Genomic DNA, 17,069 nt, shown 5'->3' with positions numbered 1-17,069 from the left:
AAAGCATAACAAATAAAGAATAACATAACAAATAAAGAATAACATAACAAATAAAGAATAACATAATAAATTAAGAAAACATAACAAATAAAGAAAACATAACAAATAAAGAATAACATAACAAATAAAGAATAACATAATAAATTAAGAAAACATAACAAATAAAGAAAACATAACAAATAAGCACATAGAAAATATTTCTAGGATAATAAACACCTTCTTGGCAATGCCATTGTTTTGAATACGTCCTTGACCTTACCCCCCCCCCCCCAACCACCACCTTTTGAATTCCAAAAATGATTATCCAAAACTTCTTCCACATCTCACTCACACCAGTTGTCTAGATTTCTAAAAACTGACAGATATCACTGGTGGGCATACTCACCAGGTAGTATATTATCAGTCATAGAGGCATCAATACCGTTACTGTTATGATGGACCAGCTGTGACCTACTTATTTTGACAAACAAGACGCAGACGAAGACGTTGTATGAATTACTTAGGTCACTATCTATATATAGTTTGTCCATCGTGGTTCGATGATGACCACTTTGTCATCCAGGGGGGCTGAGGGCTTTGCACTGGGGTTTTATGCCTCCTCATGTGGCTGGTGAGACCTATGTGAGCCCGGAATGTTGCACACTGGGCAGGTTATTCCAGCTGGAGCTGGTGTCATTTGCCTTGCGTTTTTCTTCTGCCAGCGTTGTTCTCTTTTCCTCAGCAACCTGTGCGCCAGTTTTCACAGCGCGACGCCGTGATGCTCTGTCATGTGCCTCTGTCTCCCATGTGGCTGGGTCTATGCTGAACGCCTTAAGAGAATCTTTGAGGGTCTCCCTGAAGCGCTTTCTTTCAATATCTAACTTTACGTCAATGGTATTACGGGTGATGGATGAACATAAAATAAGATAATAAATAAAGATATCAAAGGTAATGACATTTTTGCTCTCTTTTCATGGCACATATCTTCGCTCTAAGTGCGTTTACCGATAAAATGTCTAAATTGACAACATAAAATGTGAATAAGAATGTCCTGTTTATTGCTCAGGTTATATGTTTTATTTACATTTGTTTTATATTTTATTTATTTCATATTTCCAGTACTTAGATTTTATGCTTTCTGCCTTTTTGAAAAAAGAAAGTTGGGTCAGTTGGGAGAAATATTTGAAAGAATAAGAAAGGTTTGGGAGAGAGAGAGAGAGATAAGTGAAAGAAAAAAGGAGGAAGAAATGAGAAATATTTTAAGAAAAGCAGCTAAAGAATGCACGTAAACAAAGGTATATGAGATTACATGTTAACAAGAAGAAAAAAAGAACAAAAGAGAGAAAGAAAGGAGAGAAAGTAAAATATATATAGAGAAACTAAAGAGAGATAGAAAGGAAATAGAGAGAGAGAAAGGAAGGAGAGAGAGAGAAAGGAGAGAGAGAGAGAAAGGAGAGAGAGAGAAAGGAAACAGAGAGAGAAAGGAGAGAGAGAGAGAAAGGAAATAGAAAGAAAGAAAGGAAAGAGAAAGGAGAGAGAGAGAGAGAAGGGAAAGAGAGAGAAAGTAAAAGAGAGAGAGAGAGAAAGGAAAGAGAGAGAGAAAGGAGAGAGAGAGAGAAAAGAGAGAGAGAAAAAGGAAAGAGAGAGAGAAGGGAAAGAGAGAGAAAGTAAAAAAGAGAGAGTGAGAGAGAGAAAGGAAAGAGAGAAAAAAAAGGAAGAGAGAGAGAGAGAAAGTAAAATACAGAGAGAGAAAGTAAAATACAGAGAGAAAGGAAAGAGAAAGAGAAAGTGAAATAGAGAGAGAAAGTAAAATACAGAGAGAAAGGAAAGAGAGAGAGAGAGAAAGGAGAGAGAGAGAGAGAGAGAGAAAGGAAATAGAAAGAAAGAAAGGAAAGAGAAAGGAGAGAGAGAAGGGAAAGAGAGAGAAAGTAAAAGAGAGAGAGAGAGAAAGGAAAGAGAGAGAGAAAGGAGAGAGAGAGAGAAAAAAGAGAGAGAGAAAAAGGAAAGAGAGAGAGAAAGGAAAGAGAGAGAAATTAAAAAAGAGAGAGTGAGAGAGAGAAAGGAAAGAGAGAAAGAAAAGGAAGAGAGAGAGAGAAAGGAGAGAGAGAGAAAAAAAAGAGAGAGAAAAAGGAAAGAGAGAGAGAAAGGAAAGAGAGAGAGAGAGAGAGAGAGAGAAAAGAGAAAAAAGAGAGAGAGGGAGAGACAATAAAATATAAAGAGCGAGATAGAGAGGAATAAATGAAAAAAAAAACAGAGAAAGGCCAGGTAAGGATATTTAGAATACAGTCTTGAAAACACAAGAGATCTATAATCTCTTGAAAAGCGTTCCTTGGTCAAGTGAAATAATTACTTTCACTTGATGCTTATCCATAAAGATCAAATATTAACTGATTTGAAATAATACATCTGTTGATAAAGGCGAGTATTCAACTTTCTTGTCCTATTTATAAGGATATTTCATTTAGAAATAAATCACTCAGCAGAAGTGAAGAAAAGAGTACAGAAGAAAAAAAAAAAAAAGAAAACTCTTTGGGTTAAGTCACGTGAATAGCGCGCGCGCTTAATCAAGGCTGGGTCAGCTTGACATTTAATTTTGGTTGGCCTCCTGGATTACTCGGGCGTGTTATTGGAACAATTTGTTGACTGCTGTTCAGAAAGGTTTGTACCAGAATTAGTAGACCACGCCTTCACTCCTCTGACATCACATTCAACAGGCATTCTACACAGATTCACAGACGCAAAACATTACTATAACCACATACATACATACATACTTTCAGGGGCGAGGATTAAAGGCAAGGGATGATGCCCTGATACTCATGACCCTATCTGGATGTACTCCTGCTTTAAGTTTGACATCTTATAGAGGAACTGGTTGGAACAGATCAAGCAGTGCTGCCTTATTTGGATTGCACAATCCACTTTAAAACTAGAAAAAAAAAAACACACACACAAATACTTTTAAGAAAAAACAAAATTTATGTAATGAAAGAACTCTACACTTAATATTTTATCTCTCAAAAATGTATAAGGTATTTCCCTTTTTAAACAAAATAAATAAATACAATAAATAATTGAATAATTTTTTAAATTGCTTCATGTTTTGATAGGTACAATAAACAAGCGTGTGGGAAAAATTACATTTACAATTATGTAATATCTAAGGGGACAAAACCCTACATGTTTAGCTGTATTTAGTGCTAAAAGAGCAATGTCTGATCTACACAACACTATAGTAACCTCAAGTCATCTTCACCTATTAAGAAATAAGATCACACTGTGACATTCAGATACCTCAAGAACTTCCTGTGACAAAGGGTTTTTCTACACCTTGTGCCGACGTGTTGGCGGGCCGGACAGAACAATGTCGCGGGCCATATGGCATCACTGCTCAGGCTTGATTTCGAGAAATGAAGAGGAAGAAGAATCATGCACAATATGGCAAGAATAGTATCCACGTGACAAAAAACATTGTTACAAATCATTCGTTCATTTTATCTTGAGGAAAAAAAGCGCACCTTTATTAGAACAAAGTTGATGTTCTCTTCGTGTTTGCTTTCGTTTGTTTATTTTTTTTTTATTTTGACCGTATTCCCTGTAATAAAGTACCCAGCACTATCTTTTCTGTCGCTGTAGTATTATTGGGAGTAAGAGGGAGTAGTACTGTGGAGCTTAAATTTAAACGGTTATTTGGTATCATTCTTACTTCTTGTATATGCATGATTAAATCTTACATTTTACATCCTGCATCTTGTATTTTACATCGTATATCCGGAATCTTACATCTTACATATTGAATCTTACAAATTGAGTCTTATATCTTACACCTTGAATTTTTCATCTTTTTTATTACATCTCGAAACGTAAATCTTAAATCTTTAATCTTGCATCATTCATATTACATCTTGCATCTCACATCTTGTATCTTACATCTGAAATCTTACACCTTTTATTTTGTACCTGACATCTTGAATCTTACACCTTAAATAAATATTCGTATTTACCATTTAACAAAAAAGATTATTATTATTATTACTTTGCAGAATGAAAAATATGTTGGAGCTTGGTAAAGGCCTTTTAATGTTTCGTTTTAACCTTCCGAAGAATACGCGGACCACAGCTTGGTTACATTTCTCAACACGAATAATCTTTCTTTTTTCATTTGAGTACTGTGAAATTCAAAGTTCCCACTTACAAGAAACGTTATCTTTGCCTGAAAATAAAGTCAATACAATTCTAAGAAAACATTTCCAACAGAAAACTCAATCCACAAAGGTGAATAATCTCATGAACTTTCATGGTATTTTCACTTCACATGTGAAATTATCCGGCAGTAAAATGTCTTAGTTGGCATGTCTAAAAAAAAAACCTACCATAAACCAAGCGTGTAAAAGTAAACATCAGTAATCGTTATACAGTTTAAAAAGTAATTCTTGCCAACTATAAGTATGTTCAAGAAAAAAAAAAACCTGCTGTATAGTGTAATGTCTTACATACAAATTTGGCTTGTTCCAAGCCTAATTCAACAGCTAAACTACAAAAAATCTGGCTAGTTTCTCGCTTTCTTAAAAAAAAAAAAAAAAAAAAAAAAAAAGTCAAGCTTCTGCACGTGCTCTCTTGCAAAACGCTTTGGAGCGCGTGCCGAAAAGCTTAATAAACACGCGCCAAATGTCTTCTAAAAAAAACGGAACGTATTCTGTAAGAAACGAAACAAAAACAACAAGTGCTCTTGTGTGAATTAAGCAGACGATGCGTCTTTAATGTGAACTTTGGGAGAACGGTAATTGAGGTCAACGATTCAAAGAAAGAGGACAGTTCGATAATTCACTAATTTAAAAAAAAATCTCGTCAACTTTCTTAATAATTCTGCTTCTTTGGTTTCTCTAAATTGAGAAATATCTAACAGAACCAAACAAAAAAATAGTTCCGAATAATTATCTTTACAAAAAATATTTTAAAAGAAGAAAAAGATCAAACCAAAAAAAAAAAAAAAACACATTTAAAAATAAAATAAGTAGATTAAAAAAAAAGACGAATTTTAATTGACCAATTAAACTTTCCAAACAGGCAAATGTTGTTTTTCACAGAAGCTCAATTATTCGCAATGGATCTAACCGATTTCATTTCATAAATTGTTTGCTATTTTTTTTTTACCGAACTGTATCAACGTAAGTGCGGCTGACTTCGGAACAGGTGAACGTAATGGTTACCTGACAAGTATAAGCGAGAGTAAAAGTGGTTTGACATTGCTCTTGCTACAGTATCCCATAGTGCACCACTCCTCTGAGAGCTTGAAATTGAATTATATTTAATAATCATAAAAATGAGCGCTAGTATTTTTTTAAAATTCAAACCAAAAGTAAATATGTTTCAAAACCAAACTGGACAAAGCCCAAGTCATTGAACACCAAGCAGACGTCTGCTAATTAAGGCGGGAAATTGAGAAGTTGGAGAACTCTCTGTTTGTTCATCGTATGTAATACTGTTTTACCGCTACTCCTTGAGTGTCTAGACATGTACAGGGGCTTGATGTCGAGTATCATTGCCAGAGCTAAGTGACTTGTAGAGAGCTAGCGGTAATGTGATTCAATAATTTGACGGACAAAAACTGAGCTCCCAAACATCTGCTGCCTTGTGGCTAAACTGTGATGTGATGATGTGAAGGTCATCTGTTTCCGTAACCCACCCCACCATCACCATTGACATATGGCCAGCACAACGACTAACATCCTTTTTTTTTTCCAGAACTAATGTCAGGTACCCATTAAAGCTGGGTGGACTCGCGGTTGTCTTAAAGATCCCAAAATTTAAAAAATCCAAGTCTTCATTCAAGCGTTGACCACTCAGCCACCAGACCTGATATATGCACGCTGTAAGATTCGTTATTCTTAGCATCTAGCCTCACATTTACAATTTAAACAATTGTGATAGGCCTTCATCTTGGCAGTGGCGTCACTAGGAGGGTGCGGGGGGTGCGGGCCACACCGGGTGACACCCACAAGGGGGTGACACACAAGTGGGAAAAATGCACTTATCCAAAATTCAACTTTTAAAAATAAAAATGATTCCTCGAATGTCTCTGACAGTTTAGTATCAACATGTCCCAAACCTTCTTCATTTCATTCTATTTGACTTGTAATCTTCCTATTATGAGGAAAATATTGCGTCGTAGACGCCAGGAGAAAGAGTTTCTGAAGCTCAGAAATGTAGAAAAATGCTTGGCCCCAGAGGCTTCGCCCTGGACAACTTAAGACGCTCCTCCAAACATCTATTCTGACATTTGGGTGGGGAATTGAACATTTCTTTTTTTTTTTAATGTTGAAAAACACATTTCCTTAAGCTCTGGAGCGCCATTCGACGCATAGGGCTGCAAGCTATCTCCTCAGTCTAAGGCGAATTTCACAGCCACTTCCCAGCTGGTGCACAAGAAATTCAGCACTTCTATAAAGATGTGACGCCATGTTGGACATAGACGGACATGTTATTGCGTTCCTCTTTTAGGCTTTTATGGTAAGCCTGACTTTGGTAAACGTGTTTCGTTTTGTCTAATGATATATCTCACAAATGTCAATTGACGTTCAGTCGCCACTTCACTTTGACGGTCAATGTAGGTGCGTGAAAAGATTAAATCTTGGTTACATTATCTCGGTATGTTATTCCTAGGATCCTTCTCAGCCATCAATGCTCGGCCTCTTTTCAACCTTCCTATTCTGGAAGCGTAGATGGCCGTTGGGACAATGATTTTATTGAGTAGATGGATTTTGATCTCTAGGCTAATTGTTTTGTTTGTTCAGATAGGCCTAACTTTTTGAAAGACGGCTCCTGCTTTCCAATCTGACATGAAACATCATGATATGCATCTCCATCGCTTGAAATAACTCTGCCTAAACTTTTCTATTTGTTCAAGATCTCTATGACCAATGCTGATCGGGTAACCTCCACCCAATAAGCATAACTTTGAGGGCGTCTGTATCCGTCATCTCGTGCATACTATTTATTGTATTTCAAAGTAATGTTATTTGATTTGCGAAATTCATCTCGATTTGGTTTACGCCATAAGAACGTGAATGCAGCCTGTTTAATCTATTTTATGACATCGTCGATAGCTACAAGAAAGAGAAATAGAGATAAGATAAACCCTAATCTCATATCCGTGTCGATGTTGAAGAATTCCACCATCTGTTATGACACAACCGATTGATTTTGCTTTAGACATGTCGCTGAATGTGGACAAATTATAGTGAGATGCCTTATTCTCTTGCTATTTTCCAGAGTGATGGACGCTATCAAACATTTTTTTTTAATCTACAAAACTGATCAACATCTTTTGTTGGTTTTCCAGGCTTTCTTCGACGATGTTTCGCAGCACATAAATCTGTTCAGTGCATTATTTGCCGTTTCGGAAGCAGTTGAGAAACACTAGTATAATTTAAAACCTTTTCCGTAAGGAGCTCTTAAATAATCTCTTATTAAATAAAAGTTCAACTGTGAACTTCAACTCCATGTTTCTCCATTCAATAATTGCACATTTTTAATTGATGTAATAATTTTTGATTAAATATATAAAACAAAACTAAAACTTAAAATAGAAAACAAAAACATTTTCATGTGTAACCATCAATTAATCACCTTACAATATTATTGGGGGTATTATTTTCTTGAAAAGGGGGGGGGGTGACACTCCGAGCTTACCGCACCGGGTGTCACCGACCCTAAAGACGCCACTGTCTTGTAGTTGTATGATGGCTGTCGACTTCGACAGATTACTCTGGAGATGTCTGTGATTCTTGTACGGGTGTATTAGCTGCTTTTCAACTACTACAGAACAATGCCTACACCTGTAGAAAGGTGAAAATGTAGTCCAGACCGTTAGATACTTAAATAAAGTTTAATACTGAACAGGCCACATCCGAGTCTCTGTCCGTATTACAAAGTTATCCACCGAAAGTCCTAACATCAATTGACTAATAATAACATAAATAAACTAGAACCCACTAATCCGTGACGTCAATAAATGTCGCGTTCCAAGCCCGTCAACAATGGTGCGTCTCTATTCTAGCTGTCTAACTGAATCAAATGTAGATAAAAGCTGGGAATGCTTCTAAGAAGCTATCTATAGCACAGCATTAAACATACTCGGTCCTATGGAGAGAAAGCATCAGGACTGGAATGAAAACAGTACTGAGATCAGAAAACTATTAGACGAGAAGCACAAGCTCCACAAATTGTGTCTGAACAACCCAAACTGCCAGTCCACTAAAGATGCATTCACTAACATCCGCAAAAATGTGCAAAAACATCTACGCCAAATGCAAGATACCTGGCTTAGCAAGAAAGTGGAAACAATACAGGAATTTGCTGACAAGCACGATATGAAGAACTTCTACCATGCCATAAACGAAATCTATGGACCCACAAAGTCAGGCTCATCCCCTCTATTAAATGCTGATGGGACAATCCTATTGACAGATAAGGAAGAAATCCTGAAACGCTGGGCAGAGCACTTCGAAAAGGTTCTCAATACACCTTCCATCATAAATGAAGCGGCCATAGTCATTCTATGAAGATTAACTTGACAGGACATGTCATTTAAGTCACGTTCAAAGAATGTTTAGATTCCATGAAGATGTCCAGTAAATCTAATTGCAACAGTCAGCAATAAAGACAAATAGAACGCCAACACAAGACTGGTTTGCATTCTCCGGTGACAACACAATCTATAAGAATTAACTTCAGTTGACAATTACATCATGTATTCAAGAAAAACACTAGTAAAACATATACACACATTCTCTCAATTTCACAGACATACGTACTCAATTTTACATATATATACACACACACACTTTCTCTCAATTTCTCAAGTACGTATACATTCACACACACACACAAATTCTCTCTCTCTCTCTGCCTAACACACACAGAGTGAACGAGCCTCTTGATAATAATTTCTAGATTACCAACAAAATGTGTGTATGTGTGTGTGTGTGGGGGGGTTTGGAAAAAAAATGGGTGGAGGAGAGCTATCGGGGCAGAGGCTTAAATGACTGGTATGGGATATTGATTGAGATCCCCCGAGACTCCTGAAGACATGATTGCATCTTCTGGACTATCAATCATTTGTTCCAAATCAAACTATCATGCTGTACATTTTTTTTTCTTGTACTAAACGTTATCAAAGCTACACGTCTTGTAAGTAATCTCCATTCTTGCTAGTTTTGTTCTGTTCTGGTTATTAGACTGAACGCTACAATTTACAGGGTAAATGTGGTTATCAGTTATTTTGGTTTCTTTACTTTTTAGCAATTTAGAGAATCCGGTTCCATCATTGTCTTGCTTGCGACATTAGTGTGACTTTGACCACACTGCTTACGTTTACGTTTTTTGACAGAGATAATTGACGGAGAATTATGGGTATTTATTGTGTAGGAAATTGTACTGCCAATTAGCATAGAATTATGGGATTGAAAGGAGAAAGAAAACTATGAATCCAAACACCGCTTCCTTGCGGAATAATTCAAAATGATGATGTCTTCAAAGGTCAACCCAAGGAAAAAACAAACAAAATATTTTAAAAATACTTAAAAAAAAAAAGCTTTTATGGGATAAAAATGGAAATACAGATATCTTAATACTGTAAGATTTACGTCCCTTCTTATATATCAAACAAAATAAACTATTTACCACAATTTGTTTTAATTGATTCATATTTTCTTAGGAGCGAAGAGAATACTTGCACTATGGTTCAACTTTGAAAGTGGGAGAAATAACGTGTACAAAATGTGCACACACAGACAGACAGACAGATGGATGGATGGAGTGAGTTGATATAAGTTTTGTAAAAACAAGAGCCGGAAACCTTTAGGGCATTAAGCTGAGCGCAATGCAGACTTAAGATAGACCACCAGCACCATACCAAGACACCATAACCAGCACCATAACCAGCACGATAACCAGCACCATAACCAACACCATAACCAGCACCATAACCAACACCATAACCAGCACCATAACCAACACCATAACCAACACCATAACCAACACCATAACCAGGACCATAACCAGCACCATAACCAACACAATAACCAACACCATAACCAGCACCATAACCAACACCATAACCAGCAACATAACCAACACCATAACCAGCACCATAACCAACACCATAACCAACATCATTACCAGCACCATAACCAACACCATAACCAGCATCATAACCAGCACTATAACCAACATCATTACCAGCACCATAACCAACACCATAACCAGCACCATAACCAGCACCATAACCAACATCATTACCAGCACCATAACCAACACCATAACCAGCACCATAACCAACATCATAACCAGCACCATAGCCAACACCATAACCAGCATCATAACCAGCACCATAACCAACATCATAACCAACACCATAACCACAACCAACCGCGAATGAAAGGGAAGAAGAGCGAGATACTTAACTCTTACTCTCCTGAGTGACGATGCCAGCGTTGATTTGACCCATTAAACTTTTGGATTAATAAACTATAAGTTGTGTTATTATTTAATTTGATGCCACATACCAAAATTTTCTGATAACAAACAAACAAAATTTTATTAAAGTTTAATCATACCAGGACAGTGAAATACGAATGAGCAAAATGAATCATTCTATCAGAACGAGGAAAATAATTACGGAGAGAAAGAGTTAATAGCTGTTTTTTTTTTACCTAATTAAGAGAAACTCGTTACTGATGATTTCTACTTTATAAAACATAGTTGAGTGTTTCTAAACATAATGCCATTATTATATCAGGACGTCACGTAAATCGTTTAAATACAAGACGTCATGTTTTGACTTACAAAGCGATTTGCTCTTGTCGAGAATACGTCAAGATGATGAAAAAAAACAAAAAACAAATACCGTCGGAACAGACAAAGAGAGAGTGAGAGAGACAGAGAGAAAACTAAATACACATAGAGAGAGCCAGAGACAGAGAGAAAGACAGAGAGAGACAGAGAAACGAGAGACAGAGAGAGACTGATAGAGAGATAGAGACAAAGAGAGAGAATCAGAGAGAGATATGGAAAGAGAAAGACTGACAGAGAGAGAAACAGAGAGAGATAGAGAGACAGAGAGAGAAACAGTGAGAGAAAGAGAGAGAGCCTGTGACAAAAAACAGAGAGTGACAAAGAGAGAGAGAATGACAGAGAGAGATAAAGACTGAGAGAGAGGCTGAGAGAGAGAGACAGACAGACAGAAAGCGAGAACGTATTGTAAACGAACAATTTACTGAAAAAAAAAATCTTTGTTGTTTGTCATCTTGCTACGAATTCTATTGTTTAGACAGATGTATCGGCATGTAATTCAACTCATCCATCATTGCCTTACCTCCTGGAGCATCCATCAGGCCACACCATCCTCACGACAGGCCACACCATCCTCACGACAGGCCACACCATCCTCACGACAATAATAAAAAAAAAAGGACCAATAACAAAAACATTCTAAACTTCATCCCGAGAGCTTGACTCTAATTCAATTCCCAAGCCATTTGTTTGTGTGTTGTTTTTTTATGCATTACCCCTCCCCCCTCTTTTCTCCCTTTACTAATCTTTAACCTCCATCGGCCGCCACCTATGCTTGGCACTAATTGCATACGATTTGTCTATCTCCAGTAACGACGGCAGTGTTCGAAGCTTGATACAGTGAATGACGTCATCCGTTGGTCGGATAATCTGATTTACATGTGGATGTGTTAAGTAAAGTGTGCGCATGTGTGTGTGTGTGTGAGTGTGTAAGTGTATGTAGACACCAGTGAATGAGATGGATGCTAACTGCGTTAAGAGTGGGGTCCCTGGGGAAGGGTCCGTGAGGAGTCTGTACAGAAACAATAATGCATTGTACAAGTCTACATTACATTCCAGCTCTGGCCCTGAAGTCAAAGCTGAAGAGAAGGTTCTTTATCCAAGAAGACATTTTGCTTATAGCAAAGTTTTGTCTTGCAGTAAAGTTTTAAAATTGACTTGACTTACTGGACTTAATTCTTTTGACTCCCACTGGAGCGTAGTGTCGCTACTAACTAAAACGTTAGCCATCTTTGTAGCTGGGTGTTTCGCTTGACTGTCCATTAGGCACACTTGGTGCATTTATCAACAAAATGATAGGAAGTGTTAAAGCCACAGCTGAAAGCGAACTCAAACCCAACAAATCATTAAGTCACTGAGTTAACAAAAAGTGACGAGACAATCTTTCGTTCCAGGTATCAATCACCACATTTCTTCTTCTTCTTCTTATATAATACAGACGTTACTTCAAAAAAGAAGATGATTACGTCCTACGCGCCATGCATTTAGTCATGCAAATTAACCAATGACTTAAATTCTGGCTAGTCACTGGTTTTCCTGGCTAGCTCAGGCAACCCATTCCATGCTCTAATAGCACTAGGGAAGAAGGAGTATTTGTACAAATTTGTCCTAGCATATGGGACTTTGTGTCTTTCAGAATATTTTATTAAATTTTGTTTTTGTATTTGAAGTGCTACGTCCTATGAGAGCCTGCGACGCCACTGATCCCAAACTGTATCGGGCATTGTTTTATGTTTTACCAGTTTCTATGTTCCTTTAGATCAGGGGTTCTCAACCTGTGGGTCGCGCCCCCCTTGGGGGTCGATTGACGATTTGTTAGGGGTCGTTTGAGACCATCGAAACTATGGATTGTTTTTGTCTATTCTTCTATTGCTGTATGTGTGTGTGTGTGGGGGGGGGGTCGCGGCAAAGTGGGGGATTCTAAAATGGGGTCGCCGAGCTTTAAAGGCTGAGAACCACTGCTTTAGATCCTGAAGATAATTGCATCCTAGCCCAAACATCCAGCAGGACAAGGGGGGTGGATAGAAGAGAGCAGTGTTCGAACCCGGGACTCTCGTAGCTACCGCAGATCAGTCAAGAGCGCACACAACACAACCAGGCAGACGTTCACATGGACTGTAGAGATGTCTAAGCTGAGTCTGTAGAACTTGTACTGTACAGCAAATAGGTTGCGTGTTTCTGTACTCGTCAAATTACTAGCGAGTTCTTGTAGACGAATAATACAACTCCACAAATAGAGTGAACAACCAACAGGCGTATGAAGTATAACTGTTTCATTCACAACTGGAGCAGTCTAGTCACAGTCACTATCATGTACAATGTTACCTCTCTATGAAAGCCTAGCCTAAACTGTCTCTTTAATCTAGCTCAGCTACAGTCTCGCTTTGGATTTTATGTCGTCACAATTGCGTTCACTATCAGTCACCTAAAGTGCGTCTCTACAGGACACATCGGCTGCGTGGATACGACAGAAGTGCTGTGCGGGTGACATCGTTCCGACCATAGCTAATACCCAGGGCTTTCATCTCTCTACCAGACGAGCCACAGCCGTTCTACGACTGAAGGAGGCGAACTATAGCAACAGAAGAAGTATTTAGTTCTATTTTGATGCAATGCAACTTTCACCATAATTCTTCAAGCTTGTCTAACCACGTTCTTCCCAATTATATTTTAAATTATATTCAATAAGAAATGACAGGAAACATTCAAGTCACGGTTGGTCCACCTTCACCTATTCCTTAGTCTCTTGGACCGCTGGGGGCTCCACACAAGATTTGTCAACCGTATTTCTCCATTCCTCTCTGTCTGTTGCCTTGGATAGGTTGGTAATGTAGAAAAATTAACCAACATTAACTTGAATTGTTTATCACACGACTGTGTAAAACATTCGATTTATTTCCATACATGCTTTAAAAAAATTGATGTGTGTCAGACACACACAAAAGGCGTGCATGTCTGGATCAACTTTGAACTTCGCTGTGGGAGAGTTGACTTTTCAGTGGATGACACCGTTACGTCCCTTGTCCGTGACAGGAAATACGTGTGGGCAAAGGAAACATTAGCCGAGCAGATCCGCGGGTTATCTTCCCCTTCGGCTCTTAACGCAGTAGAGAAAACAAAAGGTGTGAACATCTTGGCGGGAAATACTTGGCGGGAAATACTTAACGAGATTTTTGACCGGAAGGCATTGTAGAAAGAAAAGGCATCGTTTGATATCGTTTTGTTAAGTTTTGTTTGTTATTGCATAATGTAAAACTTAATACCAACATAGCGTTATTGAAGGCTACTAGAGGATAATGTTAACAGTACAATGTCATTTTTTTCTCAATCCTTATTCTAGATCTACATATTATTACATAATACATAATACTCTATACATTATACTCTATGCATAATACTCTATGCATAATACTCTATGCATATTAATACTCTCATATTCCATTTATGATATTCTATGCTTAATACAATTTACATAATACCTTATAAATATAACTGTATCTCTTTTGTGGGGGGAGGGGGTATCTGGGAGAAGGTTTCCATGTTGCCTTAAGGCGCCCAGGAAACACAACTTATTGTGATTTGGGATTCCAAGTTGATAGCTGGCCAAAAATGTATGGTACTTAGTTACTCGTAGAATGTTTGACATGTTTGTCTGTAAAATGTTTGACATGTTTGTTTGTAAAATGTTTGACATGGTTCGGATCTACCTTCAGAGTTGATAATAATTTACTTCCTAGTCCAAACCTTCTGCAGGACGACGGAGGACGGCAGCGTGACCATCGTGCGCATACCGCACGACCAGGCAGCCACCCCGAGCAGGAAGCCACCCCCGATCTTACATCAGCTTCTTTAACGACAGAATCTATATCTTTATTAAATGTTTGTCTTAAGCAGTGGAGCACAACTTTTTGTCGTCAGCTGAAGACGTAGACATTTTGAAAAGGCATTTCACTTGCTGCATCATTAAAGACAAATCATCCAATCAAATCGAACCGATCCGCTTCATTAAGTTTTGTGGGCAAAAGTTTGAAAGGGCTGGATAGGCACCGCGGGTCCTAGTTTGGACATCACTGAGGTAAAATTATCTTAAAATGAAACTTGATTTATTGCAAAGTGTATATCAACTCACTCTCTCTGTCTGGTAAAAAGTTTGAACACGTTATTTCTCCAACACCCATTCTCGGATCAAGTTGAAATTTTGCAAAACTATTTTTTTTTTGTAGGTGACAAAACAAGAATTAATTTTTAAAATGTAACCAATTAGTAAATTAATTATTTGTAAATTTTGTTTGTTTGTTTGGTTTCGAACAATGGAAAGAAATAGTACTTGAATGATATAGCGGTATAAGTTGAATTAGTCCCCTTTATGCTTTATCCCTTGAAAGTTTAAAACTTACAATTGATAGCTATAAGAAAGTAATATTTTCATAAGCACTTCTCTGGCAAAGTAGTTCGTGTATTGGCTTGAGGAGACTTGAACCATCAAGTTAGAATACAACATTGCTAATGTATACAATACATTTTAAAAGCTAACACGGAAAACTTTAAAAGATAAACCCTTCTTTCTCCGAACTTATTGTTACAGTTACACATAATATAAGCTTTGTTTTTGAAAAAGTATTTTATTTTTATTATTATTATTTTTTTTTTGTTGTCTTTAAAATTTTTTTTTTGTTGAAACTTGATACTCGATGTATGCGAAAATTTCATTAAATCTAAATTACGTGATTTCGCAGCCTCATAGTGTAAACAAAGAATCTAGCAGTAAACACACTATTCTGGTTTGCACCTGTGAGCCATAAAGGTGATCCTGGTGTAAATCAACACAAGCACACTGACTTAATTCGATGAGGTTATACTGAGATTTGATTCGTTTTGCAGGTCTGCCCCCGGAGCTGTACGCCATCTGGGAGGCGTACCCGTGGAGGCTCGGGGAGCCCTTCTGCTACCTGCGCCAAACGGTGCTGGAGCTGACCTCCTATGCCTCTGTGCTCACCATCACTGCCTTCACGGTGGAGCGGTACCTGGCCATTTGCCACCCTCTGCTAGCGCACAAGATCACAGCCCTATCCAGGTGAGTTCGCTTCGCTGTTGAACGAATGCGTTGAGAACAAAAAAGGCGGGGGGGGGGGGGGGGTAGGTCAGAAAACGAAAGCGTCAGAGAAAATTGGGAGAATGGGCGCCCACTTGACACCACCGCGAGAGGTAACGACTGAATTATCATCGTCACTCCTTTGAGTTCCTCATGGAACATAAGGGCCTCGACAAAAACACGCCAGTCTCCACGGTCTCTTGCTAGTTTTTTGGTGGTTTCCCAGCTCTTCCCAACTGAATCATAAGTGTATGTATTGTGTACGTGTGAGATTGCAGTTATTGCACGTGACCATCCAGTGACGTAGCAAGATATCCCTGGGCCGGGTTAAGAGTATGAAGGTGTCCCCCCCCCCTTTTTTTTCCCCCTTTTCCCAATAAACTAAAAGATTTAGTGGAATAAAAATGACATATCTAGTCTTCCCTATATATTGATCTAGGTACATTTACAAGCAAATATAAATATCTTTTTGTTTCAACAAAGTTTATAAAAGGGAAAGAACCGCACTATTACTGTTATATATATATATATATATATATATATATATATATATATATATATATATATACTACAAGATCTTTCTCCCATTTTCTTTCTAAAAGACTAATTAATTAACTAAGTGGTTACTCCTTGAATATTTTGATACTGCAATGAGTAATATATAGGACAAATACTAAAGTTCAGTTTTTCTGTAGTCTCCTGTCTTCAAACATCAATAGATATAAAGTCTTGACCAAGTTACTTGAAATTTATCTATACAGACGTAAGCTACTAATCAAAAGAAACACGTCCGTTCACAGTTGAATAGATTTATGGGGGATTTGATCCCCAACCCTATAAGTCGAGGAGAATTGATAGAACAAATTCACCTTCACCTATTTAATAAGTCAGATGGTAGGTCGAGGTAACACAGGCCACTATTAATTGAACAGATTATTTAGAATAAACAAACAAGCTAAAAAGTGTATAGTTTATTTAAGGACTCCATGTTAGTATTTAATTAAGTCGTGTATTAAAGTCTATTGCGAGGCGGGGATAGTGAGGGCCACAAGGATATCTAAAAAAGAAGTAGACAAAACATTGGAACTGAGATGCTACAGAAAGTTCATAGTTATCACTTACAAAGACCACTTCACAAACGAAG

The 17,069-nt window shown here is 37.7% G+C and overlaps 1 protein-coding gene across 1 annotated transcript in view; it reads left to right on the top strand.

Moving 5' to 3' along the window:
- Positions 1–17,069, top strand: part of LOC106078514 (neuromedin-U receptor 2-like) — a 248,432-nt gene that overhangs the window by 194,810 nt on the left and 36,553 nt on the right. The window contains exon 4 of the mRNA XM_056033435.1: positions 15,715–15,907. Coding sequence (XP_055889410.1) covers positions 15,715–15,907 — 193 coding nt within the window. The remainder of the gene's footprint in view (positions 1–15,714; positions 15,908–17,069) is intronic.

Source organism: Biomphalaria glabrata, chromosome 6 (assembly GCF_947242115.1).
Source record: "Biomphalaria glabrata chromosome 6, xgBioGlab47.1, whole genome shotgun sequence".
Classification (NCBI taxonomy): domain Eukaryota; kingdom Metazoa; phylum Mollusca; class Gastropoda; family Planorbidae; genus Biomphalaria; species Biomphalaria glabrata.
This window is presented reverse-complemented; position numbering and strand designations above follow the sequence as displayed.